We start from the raw sequence: 23867 nt of genomic DNA, 5'->3' as shown, positions 1-23867 counted from the left end.
AAATTAAGATGTTGAGGTTCAGGTCGGGGTTGAAGTCAGATAGGATTAGAAATGAGCTCATTAGAGGGAGGGCCAAAGTTAGATGTTTTGGGAGAGAGCAGACTTTGAACTTTTGGACATGTCCAGAGGTGAGATAGTAAGTATATTGGGAGAAAGATGATGAGGATGGAACTGCCAGGGAAAAGAGGAAGACCAAAATGAAGGTTGATGGATGTTGCAAAGGAAGACCTGAGGACAGTGAGTGTTAGAGAGGAAGATGCACAAGATAGGCTCAGATGGAAAAAGATGACACACACGCTGTGGTGACCCCTGACGGGACAAACCGAAAGGAAAAGATTAGCCCCAAAAGTCCTCCAGATTTTGGACCGAATGATGTGAATACTGGACGTGGGACCCTCTTGGCGACGACTTCGGTGGACTAAAACCACCATCTGTGCTTCTTTTTCTTCTCCTTTCGGCTTGTCCCGTTAGAAGTCGCCACAGCGTGTCATCTTTTTCCATCTTAGTCTATCTTCTGCATCTTCCTCTCTAACCCCAACTGCCCTCATGCCTTCTCTCACAACATCCATAAACCTTCTCTTTGGTCTTCTTCTCGCTCTTTTGCCTGGCAGCTCCATCCTCAGCACCCTTCCACCAATATACTCACTCTCTCGCCTCTGAACATGTCCAAACCATCGAAGTCTGCTCTCGAATCTTGTCTCCAAAACATCCAACTTTGGCTGTCCCTCTAATGAGCTCATTTTTAATCCTATCCAACCTGCTCACTCCGAGCGAGAACCTCAACATCTTCATTTCTGCTACCTCGAGTTCTGCTTCATGTTGTTTCTTCAGTGCCACCGTCTCTAATCCGTACATCATGGTCGGCCTCACCACTGTTTTGTAAACTTTGCTCTTCATCCTAGCAGAGACTCTTCTATCATAACACACCAGACACCTTCCGCCAGCTGTTCCAACCTGCTTGTACCCATTTCTTCACTTCCTTACCACACTCACGGTTGCTCTGGATTGTTGACCCTAAATATCTGAAGTCCTCCACCCTCGCTATCTCTTCTCTCTGTAGCCTCACACTTCCCCCTCCACCTTTCTCATTCACGCACATATACTCTGTTTTACTTCGGCTAATCTTCATTCCTCTCCTTTCCAGTGGATGTCTCCATCTTTCTAAAACCACAACCTGTGGAACCTTAGTCATATCGTTCGCGTCGAAGCAGCTCGGCCTACGTTAGCCTAGCCTAGCTGGGACCCCTAACAACAAAAACATCTTTTCAATATTTACTGATGAGGAAAACATCCAACGCTCGTATCTACACGTCCTGCAAAACATATGTTTTGTAAACAACAAGGGGAGTACCAATAAGAAGTTGGGCGAGTGGAACCAACAACTTAACTTTGCTTATCAGCCAAGTATTCCTTTGCTTAACTTGCTCACAACAAGACGCATTTGTAATCAATTTGTGGATGTTGAAGAAACATCGAACTTATACGACGAGGGCCATGAGGATTTAGGAAATTGAACAAGTCTCATCTTGGTCCCCAAATTGTTGCCGTGTCGTTCGCATTGAAGCTGCTCAGCCCAAGATAGCCTAGCGCGCTACCGTTTTGCCTGCGTAGAGTATACAAGAGCACCAAACATAAATCGTTGACTCAACCTTGAACTACTAGTGAGGGCCATTGTGGTTTGAATCCCCTCCTTCCACGTATCCTTTAAATCGCCAAATCCTTTCTATTTTTAACACAGGTAGTATGTGATTTGTATACCTTATGTGCTGACTGTGTTTATTGGGATTGCTTTCGTTTGACCTTAACTTTAACATAGAATAGGTAGTATGTAAATTGTGTATCTTTTGTGCTGACTTTATTTCATTGCTTCTTTTTGATTATCTGCAGCCCGTTGGGCAGCACATTATTGTGCTACCTGTCGGCCGGGATAAACGCAGAGGGTTGTGTCAGGAAGGGCATCTGGCGTAAAACTGTGCCATACCTATATGAGCGTACATCATATGAATTGTACAACAGTTAGGTCATAGCCCGGGCTTCCTACACCCACACCCGGAAATGTTAATCTACAAGGCGTAGGTAGAAATTCAGATAATGTAGGTCGAAGACTTAAAAAAGGAGGAAAACTGCTTAGTTGGAAGAAGAAGAAGAAGAGGAATGCACAAACCCTACAGCTGTATTTAGGGACTTCGAATGTTGGGACTATGACAGGAAAAGCTCGAGTTAGTTGACATGATGATTAGGAGAAAGGTTGATATATTGTGCATCCAAGACATCAAGTGGAAAAGGAGTAAGGCTAGAAGTTTAGGTGCAGGGTTTAAATTATTTTATCATGGAATAGATGGGAAGAAAAATTGAGTAGGGGTTATTTTAAAAGAAGAAATGGCTAAGAATGTCTTGTAGGTGAAAAGGGTATCAGATCGAGTGATGAGGCTGAAATTTGAAATTGACGGTATTGTGTATAATGTGATTAGCGGCTATGCCTCAAAGGTAGGATGTGACCTCGGGGGGGGGGGAGAGAGAGAGAGAGAGAGAGAGAGAGAGAGAGGTTGGTTGTGATTGGTGCAGATTTCAATGGACATGTGGGCGAAGGAAATGGGCAATGAAGAAGGATGGGTACGGCATTCAGCAAAGGAACTTTGAGGGTCAGATGGTGGTGGACTTTGCAAAAAGGATAGAATTAGCAGTGGTGAACACTTATTTCCAGAAGACGGTGGAAATGACCGACAAGAGCGGAGGTAAAAGCATGCAAGTGGATTATATTTTGTGCAGACGGTGTAATCTGAAGTAGGTTACTGACTGTAAGTAGTCGTGGGGGAGAGTGTTGCTCGACAGGTGGTATGTAGGATGACTCTGGGAGTGGGTAGGAAGACTAAGAAAGAAAAGGTAGAGCAGAGAATCAGGTGGTGAAAGTTGAGAAAGGAAGAATGTTATATGGCCTTCCGGAAAGAAGTGAGACGGGTTCTAGATGGACAGGAAGATCTCCCAGAAGACTGGAATACTACTGCCAAGGTATTCAGAGAGGCAGGCAGGAGAGTACTTAAGGTGTCTTCTGTGAGGAAACGGGAGAAGGAGACTTGGTGGTGGAAGCCCAAAATACAAGAAGTCATCCAAGGTAAGAGATTCGCGAAAAAGAAGTGACACTGAGGAATACATTGAGATGTGTTGTAGGGCAAAGGTAGAGGTGGCGAAAGCTAAACAAGTGACATATTACGACATGTACTCCAGGTTGGATACAAAAGAAGGACAACAGGACAGGTTGGCCAGACAGAGGGACAGAGATGGGAAGGATGTGCAGCAAGTAAAGGTGATTAAGGATAGCGATGTGTTGACTGGTGCCAGTAGTGTACTAAGTAGATGGAAAGATTACTTTGAGAATTTAATGAATGAAGAAAATGGGAGAGAAGGTAGCGTAGAAGAGGCATGCTTGAATGACTGGCAACTGGCTTTGATTAGTAAGGGAGAAGTTAGAAAGGTACTGAACAGAATGAAGTAAGTTTGAAGTAAGGGGCCATTTTTTGACGAGAAGTCAATTTTTGAGAAAAACAAAGCATTTACCGTATTTCTCGGACTATAGGTCACATTTTTTTTTTCATAGGCCAGGGGTGCGACTTTTATGTTAAATTATTAAAATGTCTATCCATCCATCCACTGACCTGCTTTTCTATTATATTCACACTGACAACTCCATGAGGTCCCTCTAGGCCTGTGTATCTATCTCTATTTTTGTTCCTGAAATTCATCATTTTAACATTAGCAGTAACTTATAAAAACTGAGAAGGACTGAACAAAAATGGCATTGAAGAGAAATTCATATTCTGCAGATTACAAGATGAAATATGCAGCTACACTGAGCAATGGGATGGCCTCTTTAGAGCACTGTTCCCCAACCTCCTTTGCACTGCGGACCGGTTTAGAGTAAGCATTTTTCTCACGGAACAGGATATATACAGTACTTTGTGAAAGGATTTGGCCCCCTTGAACTTTTCAGCCTTTCGCTACATTTCAGGCTTCAAACATAAAGATATCCATCCATCCATTTTCTTTTGCCGCGTATCCTCACGGGGAGTGCTGAAGCCTGTCCTAGCTGTCAACGGGCAGGAGGCAGGGTACACCCTGAACTGGTTGCCAGCCAATCGCAGGGCAAAGGAGATAAACAGCCACACTCACAAACAGTCGCACTCACAATCACATCTAGTGGCAATTTAGAGTGTCCAATTAATAAAGAAACATTGCATGTTTTTGGGCTGTGGGAGGAAACCAGAGTGCCCGGAGAAAACCCACGTAGGCACGGGGAGAACATGCAAACTCCACACAGGCGGGGCCGGGATCGAACCTGGGTCCTCAGAACTGTGAGGCCGCTTTACAAGCTGACCCACCATGGCGCCGAGAGGATATAAAATTACAATTTTTTTTTTTGTCAGGAATCAACAACAAGTGGGACAAAATTGTGAAGTGGACTGAAATTTATTGGATATTTATTTTTTTAACAAATAAAAGCCTGAAAAGTGGGACGTGCAATATTATTCGGCCCCCATGCATTAATACTTTGTAGCACCACCTTTTCCTGAAATTACAGCTGCAGGTCGCTTGGAGTATGTCTCTATTAGTGTTGCACATCGAGAGACTGAAATTCTTGCCCATTTCTTGCAAAAACAGCTTCTTCTTCTTCTTCTTCTTGAAGAAAGAAAGTAAAGAGCAGAGACGGACAAGCAGGGAGATTTGATGGCTTCATAACAGTTATTCGTCTTTGTGAATAACTTTTTGTAATAATGAAATTCAGCCGGCAATCTTTGTTCTTACAGCCACACCCAACATGCACACATGCAGGTACACACCTTTCTTAATTTTGAGATCTTCAAATGTGACATAACTCAGGGGAAAAAAAATTAAACCTCAGAACTGTGAGGCAGGTGTGCTGACTACTAGGCCATCCTGCTGCTGTAAACCTAAACACATTATGTGCAGCTGTCTGTAACATGGCTACGTGATCTATTAATCACATATTGCATACCTAAGCTGAATGTATTCTGTTGGTGTGATGTAATGACCTCTCTTTTATCATTTACCTCAGGTATACCTGCTGTCCCCACTATGTGAGCAACCGGCCCTCCTATGTCCCACAGTCTCTGTTGGTGAGGAGACAGTACTGGAGCTGCTGTCAGTTTTTGCCCACTGTCCAGATACATGTGTTCAATTTCGCTGTTGCCTGCTCATCACATTAACTTCTGTCCTCATCTGTACTTTTTGTGTGAGCAACAAAACAAATCTATGTGTGGACGTCCTGGATCTGCTCCTTCAGATAGTGCAGGACACCTCTGACTTGCTAAATGACAGTTTTCTCATCTTGAGAAGTGTAGCATGCGAATGCCTACACGAGCTGGAGGCATGCTGCCCCAACCTTCTTTCTCAGCGCCTTGAGCTCATAGGTGGACTTTGGGCCAAAGAAACCTCAAGACTTCACCAGCCCTATGCAAGACTCCATATTCTCGTGTTGAAAGACTGTGTTTATCAGCTTGCCTTGGATCCTGGGTTGGGTGATGATCATTTAAAAATACTGGTAGGGGAAAATACAATGGTCAACTGGGAAGCAAATCAGGAGTTAGCTCAAACAGATAAAAACTTGGCCATTTTATCCTCCCTTATAATCGGTCACATGGGAACAATGCCGATTCTTCACACTAGACGAGACTGTAAGGATTTGCGTTCCATCCTGTCTACCACCCTGGAGAATTCTTTTCTACTTACTCCACTGTGTCAAGCGGAAGTTCTACACAGACTGATGGAGTTGGTTGCCATGGTGCCTGTTGTTCCCCCATCCATATTTCGAGTTCAGCTTCTGCGCATGCTTGGAACCAGTGAGGTTGGTATTCTTTGCCAGTGAGATAATTGAATTTAATTGAATATGAATTTATGTACCGTGTAATTGACTGGCAACCAGTTCAGGGTGTAGTCTGCGCCTTTTGCCTGGAGTTAACTGGGATAGACTGTACCACTCCTGCTACACCTTGTGAGGATAGGCGACTTGGAAAATGGATTGACAGATGCAGGCTTTACATCAGGATTTTTGGGGGTTGATCGGTGAGATTAATCTAACTAATAATTAATTGATTAATCTAACTAATCAGTGAGTTTAAAAAAAATGATTACCGATCGGCTGACAATATGGAGCATTGACCTGTTCATTTACGGAATGCTCTTGTGTTCTTAATTGTTAAAAAATATTAATTTTATTTCTGCAATAAATACTGTTTCTGTTCATTACTTTGAATAACAATAAATAAATTTAGAATTAGGAAACCCTCTTGGTCAAACCAGCAAAATATAAGAAAGTATTTTTGCGTTAAGACAATTTAATCACACACAAGACTCAAGATAACAAAATTTAAGGTTAGCCAATAACAAATAAATACAAAATAGAGGTACAATGGCGAATATGACACATTAGATTGCACAACATATGCAATGACTAATGAAATGACGTATAGTCACCAGTCTGAATGAATGTTCCTGTAGGTGAATCTTATTTCCAGCAATGGAGTAATGAATCCAGAAATGTCCAAAAGAAGAGTGGCAGAAGGAAGATAATTGGAGTTGTTACTTGTAAGAAGGCCCATCTAAAAAGCAACAAGTCCTTATATACGCACTTCCCGAACATTCAACAAACATCCGCGTCAGATGATGTAATAAAGTCCTTTCTTCCAAAACGTTCAACAAAGATCTGCATCAGACAACATAATAATGTACATAATAAGAATAAAGAATTAATTTTTCATAAGCACAGCATCACCTACTTCCATCTGTGCGGCCAGGCACATCGGGAAATAGGTGAGAGAAATCAAAAATCAAATGTGACATTTTAGGTTTCTGTTCAGCGGACAAATGTGTCAATTTCTCATCAAGGTGAGTTTTGTGACCATCAGAATTGCAAAACTTTGAAACATTATCACTCAAATCAAACTTCACATTGTTAACTACAAGATTGTCATTGACATGTACATCATCATCACCAATACAATCAGTACTGGGGAGGGTGATGCACGACAACAGACTTGTTTGGTTTCTACTGTCATGATATTTCTTAATCATGTTCACATGACATAACCTTTTGTGTTTACGACGGCCAGTAATCAGGACGATATAGTCTCTCAACCTTTTTGTTGATCAGATATGGACCCTGATATCTAGCTCTCAGTGGTGGGCCAGGAATGGGAAGCAAGACAAACACTTTTTCACCAGGAATAAAACTTCATTCTTTTGACTTTGTCATAATTTTGTTTCATTTTGGCTTGACAAGTTTTCAAGTTTTATCTGGCCAACTCACAAGCTTTCAAAAGCCTGTTCTGAAAAGTAGAAACGGTCCAAAAGATTGATCTCAGGATTGCGACTGAGCCATTGCTCTTTCAGGTGCATTAGTGGCCTGCGTACATTGTGACCAAAACAAGCTCAACGGGACTGAACCCCAAACTATCCTGGACTGATTCCCTGACCGCTAACAATAAATGCACACCCTTATCCCAATTTTTCTCTGTACCAAAACACTAAGTTTTGATCAAATAAATACTTGGTCAAAGCCTTGATAATCACAGGAGCTAAAATCCTACGGATAGGAATAGCACACATTATAGTCAGCAGATACTGATTACCAGATCTGGTTTTAGGCAGTGGACCAACAGTCAGTGATAACTTGACAAAAAGGTTCCTTGGAAGCCAGTATAGGTTTTAAAGGAGCAGGAGGAACTTTCTGATTTGGTTTACCAACAATTTGGCATGCATGATAAGTCTAACAAAATCCAGCAACATATTTCCTTAAGATAGGCCAAAAGAAATGTGCTAAAACCTTCTCACAGGTTTTATTTACCCCCAAATAACTTGCGATAGGACTTTCATATGCCAACGAAAGTGCAGTAATACCTTGTTTTTTTTGCAGGTAATGGGGACCAGAACCCCCCGCAAAATGTAAAAAAAAAAAAAAAACCTGCAAAGTAGGACCCCCCCCAACCCCTCACACACACACAACTCGAGAATGTAAGGCTAGACGTTTAGGAGCAGGGTTTAAATTATTTTACCATGGATTAGATGTGAAGAGAAATGGAGTAGGGGTTATTTTAAAGGAAGACTTAGCTAAGAATGTCTTGGAGGTGAAAAGAGTATCAGATCGAGTGATGAGGCTGAAATTTGAAATTGAGGGTATTGTGTATAATGTGATTAGTGGCTATGCCCCACAGGTAGGATGTGACCTCAAGTTGAAAGAGAAATTCTGGAAGGAACTCAACGAAGTAGTCCTGAGCATCCCAGAGAGAGAGTTGTGATTGGTGCAGATTGCAATGGACATGTTGGTAAAGGAAACAGGGACGGTGAAGAAGTGATGGGTTTGTACGGCATCCAGAAAAGGAACTTTGAGGAACAGATGGTGGTGGACTTTCAAAAAGGATGGAAATGGCAGTAGTGAATACTTTTTTCCCATAAAAAGCAGGAACATAGAGTGACCTAAGAGAGCGGCGGTAGAAGCACGCAGGTGGATTATATTTTGTGTAGACGATGTAATCTTAAAGCTGTTACCGACTGTAATGTAGTGGTGGGGGAGAGTGTAGCTCGACAGCATAGGATGGTGGTGTCTAAGATGACGGGAAGGATGGGTGGGAAGGAAGATTAAGAAGACAAAGGTGGAGCAGAGAACCATGTGGTGGAAGTTGAGAATGGAAGAATGTTGTGCGGCATTTCGGAAAGTTGTGGTACAGGCTCTCCATGGACAGGAGCATCTCCCAGAAGATTGGACTACTACAGCCAAGGTAATCAGAGAGACAGGCAGGAGAGTACTTGGTGTCTTCTGGTAGGAACGGGGAAAAGGGAACTGGGTGGTGGAACCCCGAAATATAGGAAGTCATACAAGGAAAGAGATTAGCAAAGAAGAAGTGGGACATTGACAGGACTGAGTAGAGGTGAAAGGTTAGCGGTGATCAAGCCTAAACAAGAGCCATATGACGACATGTACACCAGGTTGGACATGAAGGAAGGAGAAAAGGATCTCTACCGGTTGGCCAGACAGAGGGATGGAGCTGATGAGCCACACAATGAAGTAGTGGGAAAGAGTAGTGGAGGCTAGACTCTGGACAGAAGTAAGTATCTACAAGATACAGTATGATTTCATGCCTAGAAAAAGTACCACAGATGCACTATTTGCCTTGAAGATGCTAATGGAAAAATACAGAGAAGGTCAGAAGGAGCTACATCGTGTCTTCGTGGATCTAGAGAAACCTATGACGGAATACTAAGAAGAACTGTGCTACTGCATGCATAGGCCTGGTGGGATGGAGAAATATGTCATAATAGTATAGGACATGTATCAGTGCAGCAGAACCATGGTGGGGTGTGCTGTAAGTGTGGGAGAAGATTTTAAATGTCAAGTTTCATGAAATTGATTACTTTTAGTATGTTATTAATGAAAAAACGGCAGCCAGTATGGACTTATCAGTTTTTTCACCACAAAAATGATTTTGACTTATATAGCTTTTTGTAACTCCTGCCATGAAAATCCTCTCGAGGGATTTATCGACAGGAAGCAAGAAGTGACGTTGGAGGCAGGTGCGCGGTCAAGCAGACTCGTTTGTTTGTATTAGTTTCACCTACGGGAAGATAGATCATTGTTCATTCGTGTTAGCCAAAAAGCCGGCTCGTTGCATTGCTGTATATTGCTCGAACATTCAGGAGGATGGATTTACCCTTCATAAGTTTCCAGGAAACCTGGTTCGTCGTGAAAAATTGATTGCACGGGTGCAAAGGACCAGAGCTTCGTGGGTTCCAAATGAAAGGTAGGTGTGTATAGAGCTACAAAAAAATAGTTTGGGGCGGACCATGTAATCAGTCTCTCATAACATAAAAGATCTGCGTACGTATGACGGGTGCTAAATGTGTCGATGTGCACGTCGGATGGCTTTCGTGTCGGGCTCGCCGGCGAAGGCTGTCGCGCCCTGCCTCTCGGACGAGCACAGCTTAGGCCGGTCTGGCTTATACATACTGTCTGGGAGTCTGTCACCACCGTGTCCGCCAGTCACGGCTTCGGCTCCGCGTCCGCCAGTCACGGCTTCGGTTCCGCGTCCGCCAGTCACGTCTTCGGCTCCGCGTCTGCCAGTCACTGCTTCGGCTCCGCATCTGCCGATCACAGTTTCAGTCAAGGTAGCTCATTTTCTCAGCGCTGTGATAAGCCACCTCGGTGCCGAGCCGGGCCGCTTTACGGCGTTGTCGTCACATACGGTTAAGTGCACCATTGGCGGCAGTGTTGTTCATAGCTGCCATCTGTGGCGTTGTTCATATCCCCCACTATCCGCGATGAACAACACCGCCGCAATAAAAAAATCCTGCTGACAATAGCGCACTCAGCCGCAAGCACAGACAATGCCGTAAAGCGGCCTGGTTTGACACCGCGATGAGCCACCTCGGTGCCACCTCAACCGAAGCCGTGATCAGCTCGTCGCACCCGGGCCACGCCGTTGTCATCGCTCGCGGCTGAGTACGCTATGTAATGTCATACTGTCGGGGAGTCTGTTGTTAGTTAGAAGTGATCCGCATATCTAAATATGGCTCAAGACAATAGGGTAATATTGCCCCTGACACTTCACTCGATTGTGAGTTGTTTTCTTCTTTGAAAAGAGCTTCCGTGTCTGAAGGGGCCTGTCCCACACTAGGGGCCACAGTGTTTTCAACGGCGAATGTCCTGGGTGATGTCACGGGTAAGAGATCCACCCAATATGGCGACCACTTGGATGTCAAATGAGACTTCCGCAAATTTGCACATGGGTGACGCGCTCTCCGCTCATATTTATTTTTTCGTATGGACATTGAAGTGAATAATGTTATGTATTTTTCATTTAAATATCTATTTATAAGTATGACACTTAACCTTTAAGGTGGAGGTGGGAATGCATCAGGGATCAGCTCTGAGCCCGTTCCTGTTTGCTATGGTAATGGATAGGCTGAAAGATGACGTTAGACTGGAATCCCCGTGGACGATAATGTTCACAGATGACATTGTGATATGCAGTGAAAGCAGGGATCAAGTGGAGGAACAATTAGAGAGATGGAAGCATGCATGGGAAAGGAGACAAATGAAGATTGGCAGAAGTAAAACAATGTGTGCGTGAATGAGAGGGGTGGAGGCGGAAGACTGAGGCTCCAGAAAGAGATAGCGAGGCGGATGACTTCAAATACAAGGAAGGAGGTCCAAGGAACAGGTCCAAGCAAGTTGTAACAGCTTGTGGAAGCTGTCTGGTGTGTAATGTGACGGAAGAGTCTCTGTTAGGATTAAGGGGAAAGTTTCTAAAACAGTGGTGAGGCCGGCCATGATGTCTGGATTAGAGATTGTGGCACTGAAGAGACAACCGTAACCAAAACTAGATGTGGCAGAAATGAAAATGCTGAGGTTCTCTCTAGGAGTTAGCAGGTTTGATAGGATTAGAATTGAGCTCATTAGAGGGACAGCCAAAGGTGAATGTTTTGGAGACAAATTTCCAGAGAGCAGACTTTCATGATTTGGACATGTACGAGGCGAGAGAGAGTACAGTATGTTGGTAGAAGGGTGCCGAGGATGGAGGAGCCAGGCAAAAGAGCGAGAGGAAGACCCAAGAGAAGGTTGATTGATGTTGTCAGGGAAGACATGAGGGCAGTGGATGTTAGAGAGAAAGATAAGACTGTCAGAAACTCGGATGCGCACATTAGCATTAGCTAGACAAAATTGTGGATGAGGGATGGGCGTTGTAGAGAGAGGAGATGGGAGCACATGGATAAAGATGACACTGTGGCGACCCCTAATGGGACATACCGAAGGGCAAATGAGAAAATGGTAAAGTAAGTTATGGATTAAAATATACTGTGTATGATGGAAGCGCCAAGGAAATGTATTTTTGCGAGCCAATGAATGACATTGGCAAATTATGACATTAAAACTTAGCATAAATTGCTGAATATTGGCAGATATCGATAAAGCCAATCAGGTTGGCATAAAGTCTACAAATCACAATATAAAACACGTAGACAGATACATTCAGGATCCACAGCAAGCATCTTCCCATCGATCAAACACACTTTCACCACTTGTCCAGGATTCCAGTGTTCGTCTCACAAATCGTACACACATACCTATACATAAAGGCACCAACACATCATTCACCAGCAGACTGCACAGTCACTCAGTCATTTTCTCCCATAAGTTGAACACACGGCAGTGATAGTCTTCACTCTTTATTCTCAAAATACCTTGCAAGCGTTCTTTTTTTTTAATTGAGGTAAATCACTTGGTGTCACATTTTGAAAATTAAAAGGTGCTTTATTATTAATATATTTGCTTTGATCAGTTGAAAGATTTCTAACACTGTGAGTGCAAACAAATTATGGTTTTGAACTTAGTTTTGTGAATTGCGCATCAAAAAACCGATACAGTAAGAAGTTTACATTTTTCCTGTCACATTTGTGTTTATTTTGTTTATATCGCTTGAATTAACCGTGAGTCTAACTTGGCTTTTCGAATGATCTCATCCCAAAAAAAACCTCTTTTGATTTAAAGTTTTAATCAATTAATTCATTTTGTTCTTTATCTCCAGACCAAAGTCCACTCACTAGTGAGGTAATTTCTCAAAATCTTGAAAATTGACAAATAACTGTCCTACATTTTATCATTACTTGATCCCCTTCCTTTAGCCCCTAGACCAGGGGTCGTCAACTTGTGGCTCTGGAGATGCATGTGGCTCTTTCATTCTTACGTTGTGGGTCTGCATAGCTTGGGAAAATAAATTTGACCGATTCAAGTGTTATTTTTTTTTGTCTTAAAAACGTGTATGATGTCTTCTTATTAATTCAAAGTTTCTTAAATCTTTGTGCGATTTTGGCGACCACAATTCCCCTTCTTCAGAGATGTTTGACAGCACTTGATGTGTCAGCATGCAGATTGGACAGTTGTCATGTGCAGAAAGCTCAGAGACACCAAAATTTGAACAAAGAATTTAATTTTTTGTTCATTTAATTAATTGTAGTTGTAACTTGTACGATTAGGCATTAGGCAATTCTGATTCCCTACATTTCAGAACTAGCATCCTTAGGTAGTTTTTTTTTTCAATTTTTACTCCCGTCTCCATCACATGGTGCTGCCAATTTCATGTCAGTTCTCGTTAATTCACGCGCTCTCGTGCATCATGAGATCAAAATTCATGATGGCGTCTCGAATTGTGAAACACTGGAATATTCGCTGAGATAATCAGTGATGAAAGTCATCCGGATTTTCACGGAATTCTGGATTTATAAATTTTAATGAAAATTGCTCCGGAAAATTGAGGAAGAACTGCCTAAAATTAATCCAGATATTAGTTGACAACATTGAACAAAGCGTTTGAGTTCGTTGTTTTGCTTTCACGTGCGTAGCAATGTTGAGGCACTAACGCAAGTAACAGTAACCCCCATCACCTCGCATTCTCTCAAGACATTGCTTATTTTGTGTGGTCTTGACATTAATTTACGTGTTTATTTCATAAACGTTAACTAAACAAGCCTGCTCCAAAAGTTAACCATACTGAGGAAAGCACATGTTCAAAACTGCTTCACGTAAAGGGAGCGCATTTACGTCATCAACATCATGAGCCATGTCAAAGAAAATTCAGTTAAACTAGGGGTGGTTATTGCGTCGATCGCGAGGCAGTGTGACAGCGTAAAAAAATAAATAAAACAATGTGAGACTATCATTCATTTCGTCGCTTGATGCAGCTCTGGCCAATTCATGGAGGGGATTCACATAAAGGCGCGCACTCCCACCCCACAACAATACGTCACGATTGCCGACAGGAATGTTTGTTCAAATGTATCGCAAGCTTTGTTGCCACGAATGCCGATTATGTTGAACTAAACTTTCAGCGTCTTCAAAACATTGCGAGTATAGACCGTTCCTGTTTATTCCTTGACAGCCCACTGCATTTAACTTTTCTTCAGATAGTTTGTCAAATCAAGAATTTTTCTTTATGAAAAATTTTAAATACCGTTTTATATCATGTTCTACTAATATCAGTTGAAATTGGAAATTATCATTTCTGAGTTTGAAATTTGTCTTCTATTTTAGTTATGTATTTGTTTATTTAATTTTTAATTTACAGTTATGTTGCATTAATCCAGTAGGTTATTTTAAGGCTATCCCAAATCACACCCGCATCTTTATCGGGAATGACTGCCCACACCTGTACATTTTCCAAATGTGAGTGACCGTGTGTAAGTAAGTAAGTTTCTTTCGGCTTGTCCCGTTAGGGGTCACCACAGCGTGCCATCTCAGATGAAACGCTCATATTTGTTTGGCACAGTTTTTACTTCCTCTATATATATCTCAAAATATTAAAGGCAACTGATTATACTTGGCCATCCCGAATCACACCCACTACTTTATCTGCGAGCATGACTGACCACACCCGTACATTTTTCAAATGTGACTGTGTGTGTGTGTGTGTGTGTGTGTGTGTGTGTGTGTGTGTGTGTGTGTGTGTGTGTATATATATATATATATATATCAAAATATTAAAGGCAACTCATTATACTATTAGTATTACTAAAGCTATATCTATGATAGTGAGCTTTAGTGCCACAATCTCAGCTAATATAGTGAGCAATGTGCCAAAGTTTATCAGTACAACGCGACATAAGTTTGAGACTTAAATGTTCATAGTAATTACTACAGATCAACTTCTTTAACATGTTTTGCTGTGCGGTGTAGAAATTCTAGGATATATTTTCATGTGTATTCGATATCAATACTATAATAGGTATAATGTGGGGAAAAGGCTTGACGCGAGCCGAGGCTGTGATCAAGAACGGCTGCCACATATATCAGCAATGCTCGTCGTGAAATTAGTCACAGTTGTGAAAGCGGAAAACGGCATTGCTATCTATTTGCATTAAATTTGGAGTTTATATAAGGAAGGCGGGCCGAGCTTTGGCGGAGGCCTTTAGCCGAGCTTCGGCGTCCAGGGCTAACGGCCTCTGCCGCCTGGAAGCTCGGCTCGCGGCCTGCCGCCGGAGCTCGCTCGCCGGATTCCTGTCCAAAGAAGCGTCCGCGGCTGCCGGCTCGGAGTTCCAGAGGGCTTTGTTTCCGCACTTATGTCCCGCGTAGGCCTCAGAGTATTCATTCCGCCCGAAGAACCATCCGAATATTCAACATTAATTATAGCCACAGGTTAAAATCTGTATGGAAGTATTCCTCCGTCTTCCCGATCACCCGATACTGCTATTTCTTCATCATATGAGGATAAATACAAGAAATCGGCGCTGCGCATAAATGGTGTCCCATGTCTTCTTCTTCTTTTCCTTTCGGCTTGTCGCGTTAGGGGTCGCCACAGCGTGTCATCTTTTGCCATCTTAGCCTATCTCCTGCATCTTCCTCTCTAACCCCAACTGCCCTCATGTCTTCCCTCACCACATCCATAAACCTTCTCTTTGGTCTTCCTCTCGCCCTTTTGCCTGGCAGCTCCATCCTCAGCACCCTACCACCAATATACTCACTCTCTCGCCTCTGAACATGTCCAAACCATCAAAGTCTGCTCTCTTGAACCTTGTCAGCAAAACATCCAACTTTGGCTGTCCCTCTAATGAGCTAATTTCTAATCCTATCCAACCTGCTCACTCCGAGCGAGAACCTCAACATCTTCATTTCTGCCACCTCCAGTTCTGCTTCCTGTTGTTTCTTCAGTGCCACCGTCTCTAATCCGTACATCATGGCCGGCCTCACCACTGTTTTGTAAACTTTGCCCTTCATCCTAGCAGACACTCTTCTGTCACATAACACACCAGACACCTTTCGCCAGCTGTTCCAACCTGCTTGGACCCGTTTCTTCACTTCCTTACCACACTCACCATTGCTGTGGATTGTTGACCCTAAATATTTGAAGTCGTCCACCCTCGCTATCTCTTCTCCCTGTTGCCTCACTCTTCCCCCTCCACTTTTCTCATTCACGCACATATATTCTCTTTTACTTCGGCTAATCTTCATTCCTCTCCTTTCCAATGCATGTCTCCATCTTTCTAATTGTTCCTCTGCATGCGCCGTGCTTTCACTGCATATCACAATATCATCTGCGAACATCATGGTCCAAGGGGATTCCAGTCTAACCTCATCTGTCAGCCTATCCATTACCACTGCAAACAGGAAGGGGCTCAGAGCTGATCCCTGATGCAGTCCCACCTCCACCTTAAATTCCTCTGTCACACCTAAGGCACACCTCACCATTGTTCTGCTGCCATCATACATGTCCTGTACTATTTTAACATACTTCTCTGCCACACCAGACTTACGCATGCAGTATCACAGTTCCTCTCTTGGTACTCTGTCATAGGCTTTCTCTCGATCCACAAAGACACAATGTAGCTCCTTCTGACCTTCTCTGTACTTTTCCAATACCATCCCCAAAGAAAATAATGCATCTGTGGTACTCTTTCTATGCATGAAACCATACTGTTGCTCGCAGATACTTCTGTCCTGAGTCTAGCCTCCACTACTCTTTCCCATAACTTCATTGTGTGGCTCATCAACTTTATTCCTCTATAGTTCCCACAGATCTGAACATCCCCTTTGTTCTTAAAAATGGGAACTAGAAAACGTTTCCTCCATTCTTCAGGCATCTTTTCGCCCGCTAGTATTCTGTTGAATAAGTTGGTCAAAAACTCCACAGCCATCTCTCCAAATTGCTTCCATTCCTCTACCGGTATGTCATCAGGACCAACTGCCTTGCCATTTTTCATCCTTTGTAGTGCCTTTCTGACTTCCCCCTTAGTAATCATCGCCACTTCCTGGTCCTTCACACTTGCCTCTTCAACTCTTCCTCCTCTCATTTTCTTCATTCATCATCTTAAAGTATTCTTTCCATCTATTTAGCACACTACTGGCACCAGTCAACACATTTCCATCTCTATCCTTAATCACCCTTAGCTGCTGCACATCCTTCCCATCTCTATCCCTCTGTCTGGCCAACCTGTAGAGATCCTTTTCTCCTTCTTTCGTGTCCAACCTGGTGTACAAGTCTTCATATGCCTCTTGTTTAGCCTTTGCCACCTCTACCTTTGCTCTACGTCGCATCTCGATGTACTCCTCTCGCCTCTCCTCAGTCCTCTCAGTATCCCACTTCTTCTTCGCTAATCTCTCTCCTTGTATGACTCCCTGTAATTTGGGGTTCGACCACCAAGTCTCCTTCACCCCTTTCCTCCCAAAAGACACACCCAAGTACTCTCCTGCCTGTCTCTCTGATTACCTTGGCTGTCGTTGTCCAGTCTTCCGGGAGCTTCTGCTGTCCATCGAGAGCCTGTCTCACCTCTTTCCGAAAGGCCGCACAACATTCTTCCTTTCTCAGGTTCCACCACCTGGTTCTCTGCTCTACCTTTGTCTTCTTAATCTTCCTACCCACCACCAGAGTCATCCTACACACCACCATCCTATGCTGTCGAGCTACACTCTCCCCTACCACTACTTTACACTCAGTAATCTCCTTCAGATTACATCGTCTGCACAAAATATAATCCACCTGTGTGCTTCTACCTCCGATCTTGTAGGTCACTATATGTTCCTCCCTCTTCTGGAAATAAGTGTTCATTCCAGCCATCTCCATCCTTTTTGCAAAGTCCACCACCGTCTGTCCCTCAAGTTCCTTTCCTGGATGCCGTACTTACCCATCACTTCTTCATCGCCCCTGTTTCCTTTCCCAATATGTCCATTACAATCTGCACCAATCACAACTCTCTCGCTGTCTGGGATGCTCAGAACTACTAACCACATTATACATAACACCCTCAATTTCAAATTTTAGTCTTATCACTCGATCTGATACTCTTTTCACCTCCAAGACATTCTTAGCCAGCTCTTCCTTTACAATAACCCCTACTCCATTTCTCTTCCCATCTACTCTGTGGTAGAATAATTTAAACCCTGCTCCTAAACTTCTAGCTTTACTACCTTTCCACCTGCTCTCTTGGATGCAAGACTATCTACCTTTCTCCTCATCATCCTGTCAACCAACTCCTGAGCTTTTCCTGTCGTAGTCCCAACATTCAAAGTCCCTACACTCAGTTGTAGGCTCTGTGCATTCCTCTTTTTCATCTGACGATTGATCCGGTTTCCTCCTCTTCTTTGTCTTTGTCTAAATGGTGTCCCATGTAATCGAATCTTTGTTGTGGCACGCTACACGTCACATTCGCGCACGTAGTAATGTGACTCACGAAAATGGCAGAGCCCCTGAAAATTGTCGATGTAAAAATAAAAAAAAATAAAAATCTTCTCAAAATATTATTAAATGAGAGGATTTAACATCACATTGTCAAAATAGGGTAAATATTACATGACCTATTGGATACACTGTTCATGTAAAGCACTGGATTTCCCCTTTAAAGGTTGCTGATCCCTTTCTTAGGCTGAAGTCAATATCCCTTTAGATTTGTTCAAGCAGTTCAAAACAGAAGTGTATTACCGCTACACCCACCTCCCAGCCCCACAGGAAGAGAAGGAGGCAAGCACAAATGGAGTAACACAAACATGACCCAGTAACACAAACATGACCCAGTCCTGGCTTTTTTGGAACCTGTTGAAGTCATAAAATTCTAAGTTAATGATTTACTAACACAAAGTTTTTCAGTCACATTAAATGTCTATGTTGTCTGTTGTGTATTCAATTAAATCTAGGTTGAACAGGATTTGCAAACCATTGTATTCAGTCTTCAGCACAATGTCCCAATTTCATTGGAGTTGGGTTTGTATCCAGTAATTCCTAATTTTTTGCAGTTAATGGGGACCAGAACCCCCCCAAGAACCATCATCCCCACACATCCCGTGAATTTTTATGTATGTTTATCTGATATGATTAAAGTATGTAAACGGTATTTATACTTTAAATATTTGAGACTAAGATTACAGGGATGAGAACTTTCCATGGATTTGTGGAATTCTGAGTTTTTTCATCTGAAAATGTGATTGTTGTGAAACATGTAGATTCGTTGAGAAAATTTGGGGGGTGGGGTACGGCTTGACACGGGGCGAGGCTGTGATCAAGACCAGCCGCCAGCATCTATCGGCAACGCTTGTCGTGAAATTAGTGACAGCTGTGATAATGGAAAACTGCATTGCTATCTGTTTGCGGTATTGCTATCTGTTTGCATTAAATTTGGTGTTTAGAATAATGACAACATTCTGATTTCCGGCAATATTTCATCAGTATTTTCACTCTGTTAACATTTCTTAGAGAAGCATTCTGTTTACTACGGCATGGATATAACTTATAGACATACGTACGCAAATGGTAGAGCGGTCTGCACATTTGCCAGGATGACAAAAGTCTTGGAGCAAAAAGATGAAGATCGTGCCAGGGAAATTGATAAAAAACACGTGGTAAAAAACTGTTTCAGATGGGCATGGCTTGAAAAAAACTGTCCGTGCAGATAGGAAGGAAAACGATATCAACATACACGAACACATACAAAAAAATGGACGTTCCTGGCAAAGTCCTGTGCACTTATCCAGGAGCATATCCAAACCAGGAAACACAAAGGTAAGTTGGACATAAATTTCTCAAATATTATATAATTGACAACTGTTAAAACGATTAGGCCTATCTGTAGCACTGGCCCTGTAGATCACGCATTTTATCGCTCACTTTTAGAAGTATAACTTTTAAGTGCAGTAGCCTATTTGATAAAGTGAAGAAAATAAGTATTTGAACACCCTGCTATGTTACAAGTTCTCCCACTTAGAAATCATGGAGGGGTCTGAAATTTTCATTGTAGTTGCATATCCACTGTGAGAGAGATAATCCAAAAAGAAAAATCCAGAATCCACAATGTATGATTTTTTTTTTTTTTTTTTTTTTTTTTTAATGATTTGTGTGATACAGCTGCAAATAATATTTGGTACAATAGCCTTTGTTTGCAATTACAGAGGTGAAATGTTTCCTGGAGTTTTTCCACAAAGTTTGTACACACTGCAGGAAAGCTTTTTGATATAAGACGGGCCTTGACATGTGCTGGTTTAAACGGGAACCTTCCGTGCCATGCATGATTTCAAACCACGACGTCTTGGTGTATTACCAACAGTCACCTTGGAAACGGTGGTCCCAGCTCTTTTCAGGTCATTGACCAAGTCCTGTCGTGTAGTCCTGGGCTGATTCCTCACCTTTCTAAAGATCATTGAGACCCCACAAGATAATATCTTGCATGGGGCTGAACTCCAATTGAGATTGACCGTCATGTTTTGCTTCTTCCATTTTCTAATGATTGCTCCAACAGTGGACCTTTTTTCACCAAGCTGCTTGGCAATTTCTCCGTAGCCCTTTCCAGCCGTATGGAGTTGCACAAATTTTGTCTGTCTTTGGACAGCTCTTTGGTCTTGGCCATGTTACAAGTTTGAGTCTTACTGATTGTATGGGTGGACAGTTGTCTTTATGCAGCTAATGACCTCACATAGGTGCATCGGATTCAGGATAATACATGGAATGGAGGTGTACTTTTAAAGTTGGACTAACAGGTCTTTGAGGGTCAGAATTCTAGCTGATAGACAGGTGTTTAAATACTTATTTGCAGCTCTTTCACACAAATCTTTAAAAAATCATACATTGTGATTTCTGGAATTTTCTTTTTCGATTATCTCTCTCACAGTGGGCATGCACCTACGATGAAAATTTCAGACCCCTCCATGATTTCTATGTGGGAGAACTTGGAATATAGCAGGATGTTCAAATACTTTTCTTCACTGTTCACATTTCACTGTCTTACATTTTTATGTCTGAAGTTTGGCAAAATTATTTTAGTTGTCTGGACTATTTTAAGTTTTCAAAATACTATGATTGCCCTGTATTTACAGTGTTAAAAGTAACCAGAGGTTCACCATTTAACAGTGTGTTTTATGGAAAAAAATAAAAAATAAAATAAAATTGCCGAAAGAGGGGCGTACCACCTTTGCACACCCCAAGGCAGACATTTTCAGTGTTTTTCCAAATTGGTCATTCTCATCCCTGAGATTACAACAGTACACGTATTTACTAATATCTTTAATTATAAAACCATTGTTAATTTTTCTTGCAACAGTTGCCTGACCGTGGATGTCTGCAGAGTCCCATCTTTCTGTCTCACTCACTCACTCACTCACTCACTCACTCACTCACTCAGAAAAGGAGAGGCTCATAGAGGCTTGAAGTTCACTCACTGCCGGTTGCAACTTGATTGTAAACACAGTCCTTGAAGAATTACGTGTAGCGGTCTTCTTCCAAAAAAGGCCTTTTTCATCCATGTTAAAAACATGCATCTGCCATCTAGGAAACTCTTCCTCCATGTACCAACAAGCAGTACCATACAGAGGGACGTTTCTGAGGGTGTATATTTTTGGAAATTTTTCAAACCACGCTTTCCCGGCCAAAAAGCCTCATCCTTGAGGAGGAGAATCACAATGCAAGGTCCAACAAGGAAAAAAGTCCCCTGTCCAGAGCCCTGGAGGACATCCAAGCAGGTACCACAGTGCCCGTGCCATTTGCTGCACAAAGTGGTTGATTGCTCCTGCTGGATCTGAAAAAGGATAAAAGTGCTTCCAAGGTGAAGTGTGAAGTAGAGAGGGATTGCTATAATTGTAATTCTGTCAATTTGGAATGGTTTTGGGGAGGGGAATGGGATGACCTCTTCATAATTCGACTGGTTTGCTTAGGCTAGTTATTAAATTTACAATCAGTGCCAAGCGTGTCTTCATTGCCAAAAAAAGGTTATGACCAGTTAAGCATAATTAAATCTGGGGTTAGAGTTATCCAGAAGTCAGACAAACTGGGTCACCCACCACTGATTGCCACCATGAGTGCAAAAGACCTTTTTTTCCTTTCAGTCTGATCCAATGTCTACCCATTGTCCTTCCACAAAGGAAGCATCTTTCCGCCAACACCATTCTCAACCCCCTCAAAATTGGTTCACTCATGTTTTACTATCAGTCATCAAGTACATTCCACAAGACCAGGCAGTGTAAGAGTGTACTGTCAGCAGCAGGCTGTGAGAAGAGGGGACCACAGAAGTCTTCTGCGTGATGGGCTGTGATATGGGTCGCAGAAGATGGTTGTTACTCTTCTTCCAGTTTGCACTCCTTTGATCTTCATTATAGAATGGTTTGTGGAAGCCACTGTCGAACCCAGCTCCAGACCCAAAACTCACATCCTCCCCAGGCCAACTTGGACAGATTAGACTAGAGGCAAAACACAGTATTCAGTAGGGGCAAACACATCACACTATCTAGTATTGAATTGAGAAATTATCCCAGGCTTTTTTTTTTTTTATATAAATATCTCAAAAACTTGCCAGGTACGTGGAGACTATCCACTGTATTTTTGTACTATTTTTTTTTTTTTCCAGGTTTGCCTTCTACATACTACTCTGCTGATGAAGTATACCTACACGGACAGCCTATTCAGCACTGATGATGAAGCTTTCATTTTGAGACGATTGGTTGTTCTCTGCCAGCATCCATTGCTAAGTAAACCAGAGAAGCTTTTCTTCGTGGACTATGTTCTGCATTTTCCTGAGAACAGGCCAATCAGCTGCGGAAATAACGAAACACTCCCTGTGTTGCTAACGCCACAGTTAGGATGTATTCTGGCACCCACTGTGTTAAATGATTATACTACTATGCTGGCCTGCTTCAATATGCTGATGCTGATCTACCAGGAGGAGGGTGAAAAAGATGGAGAGGAAGGCAAGGGTATGGTTTATCTCTATGAACACCTCAACTTGCTACTCCACATTGTGATGAAAGGACACAGTCGAGAAATTGTAGTCATGTTTTTCAGAGCAGTTTTCCTTTTTATTTCCTATTTTTGCCATGTGGAAAGATACTCCAATCGTATTGCAGATGACCTATGTGTGCTTTATCATCATGAAACCCACCTAGCTCTACACATCCTCAACCTTGTTGACCAGACGTCTGACTTGTTTCCTGAATGTAATTGGGCTGCAAAACTCTGCAGGGCCCTACAGGGCATTATCACTAAGGCTCCACTTCCTCAACTTACCTCAACAGACCTCAGTTGGCACCTCAAGGTGCTGGCTCGAGTGGCAGAAGAAGGGGAAATCCCTCAGCTGAGCACACTCCAACTACTTTCCATCATCATTACACCTTCACTGTGTGCGAGTAGCGACTGGCGTCTGGGAAACTGTGTGCTGGAGCTTTGTCGGCGCTTAATGACACATCCCAGTTTAGACTCACTCTTTACCACACTGGCCAACATCCTGCAACATATTGTCTGTTGGTATGGTGACGCAGACATTCAAAATCATGCCCAACTATACTACTGTCTCCTGACTACGCTCTCCAAAGAAAAATTGACTGGTATCGTAACACAGGGTTTCAGCGAAGAAGGACAAAATGGTAAACACTCACTATCCTGCATCATGTCAGACACAGAGAGACTGACTAGTGTACTAACCATTCACCAGACGAATAAATCAGTATTCAGGCTGGTCGAGTTAAATTATCCTGAGCCACAGGGGAGAAATAAATGTAATCTGCAAAGTTATCCCAACCCCAGTATGGCACAGGACTATCCAGGACTTGAAGCATACAGGGCTCAATTCGAAGACCCTTGCTTTGGCTCACAGATTATCTTGCACTATCAGCTAAATCATACCATGTACAACCTTTCCTGCTTTGATCAGATTTTCAGCATACACCTTCACTTTAGCTTAAAAGACAAAAACTATGAAGAACTCGGTGACTTCAGTATCCCTTTTCTTTTTAGAGAGAGATTGTCTCCTATGGTTAAACTTGGATTGAAGCCCAGGTTGCCTGTCCCCACCACCATCAGTGGCAGTGCCATTTTCAGCACATTAAATGGCCTTTCTTGGTA

At 42.6% G+C, this 23867-nt stretch overlaps 1 protein-coding gene across 1 annotated transcript in view; it reads left to right on the top strand.

Moving 5' to 3' along the window:
* Positions 1 to 22442, top strand: part of ap5b1 (adaptor related protein complex 5 subunit beta 1) — a 45510-nt gene extending 23068 nt beyond the window's left edge. The window contains exons 2-3 of the mRNA XM_061832356.1: positions 5072 to 5132; positions 22378 to 22442. Coding sequence (XP_061688340.1) covers positions 5072 to 5132; positions 22378 to 22442 — 126 coding nt within the window. The remainder of the gene's footprint in view (positions 1 to 5071; positions 5133 to 22377) is intronic.
* Positions 22443 to 23867: the final 1425 nt, after the last annotated feature.

This window comes from Syngnathoides biaculeatus, chromosome 10, assembly GCF_019802595.1.
Source record: "Syngnathoides biaculeatus isolate LvHL_M chromosome 10, ASM1980259v1, whole genome shotgun sequence".
In the NCBI taxonomy this organism is placed as follows: domain Eukaryota; kingdom Metazoa; phylum Chordata; class Actinopteri; order Syngnathiformes; family Syngnathidae; genus Syngnathoides; species Syngnathoides biaculeatus.
Note: the sequence above shows the minus strand (reverse complement) of the source record. Positions and strands in the feature narration are given on the sequence as shown.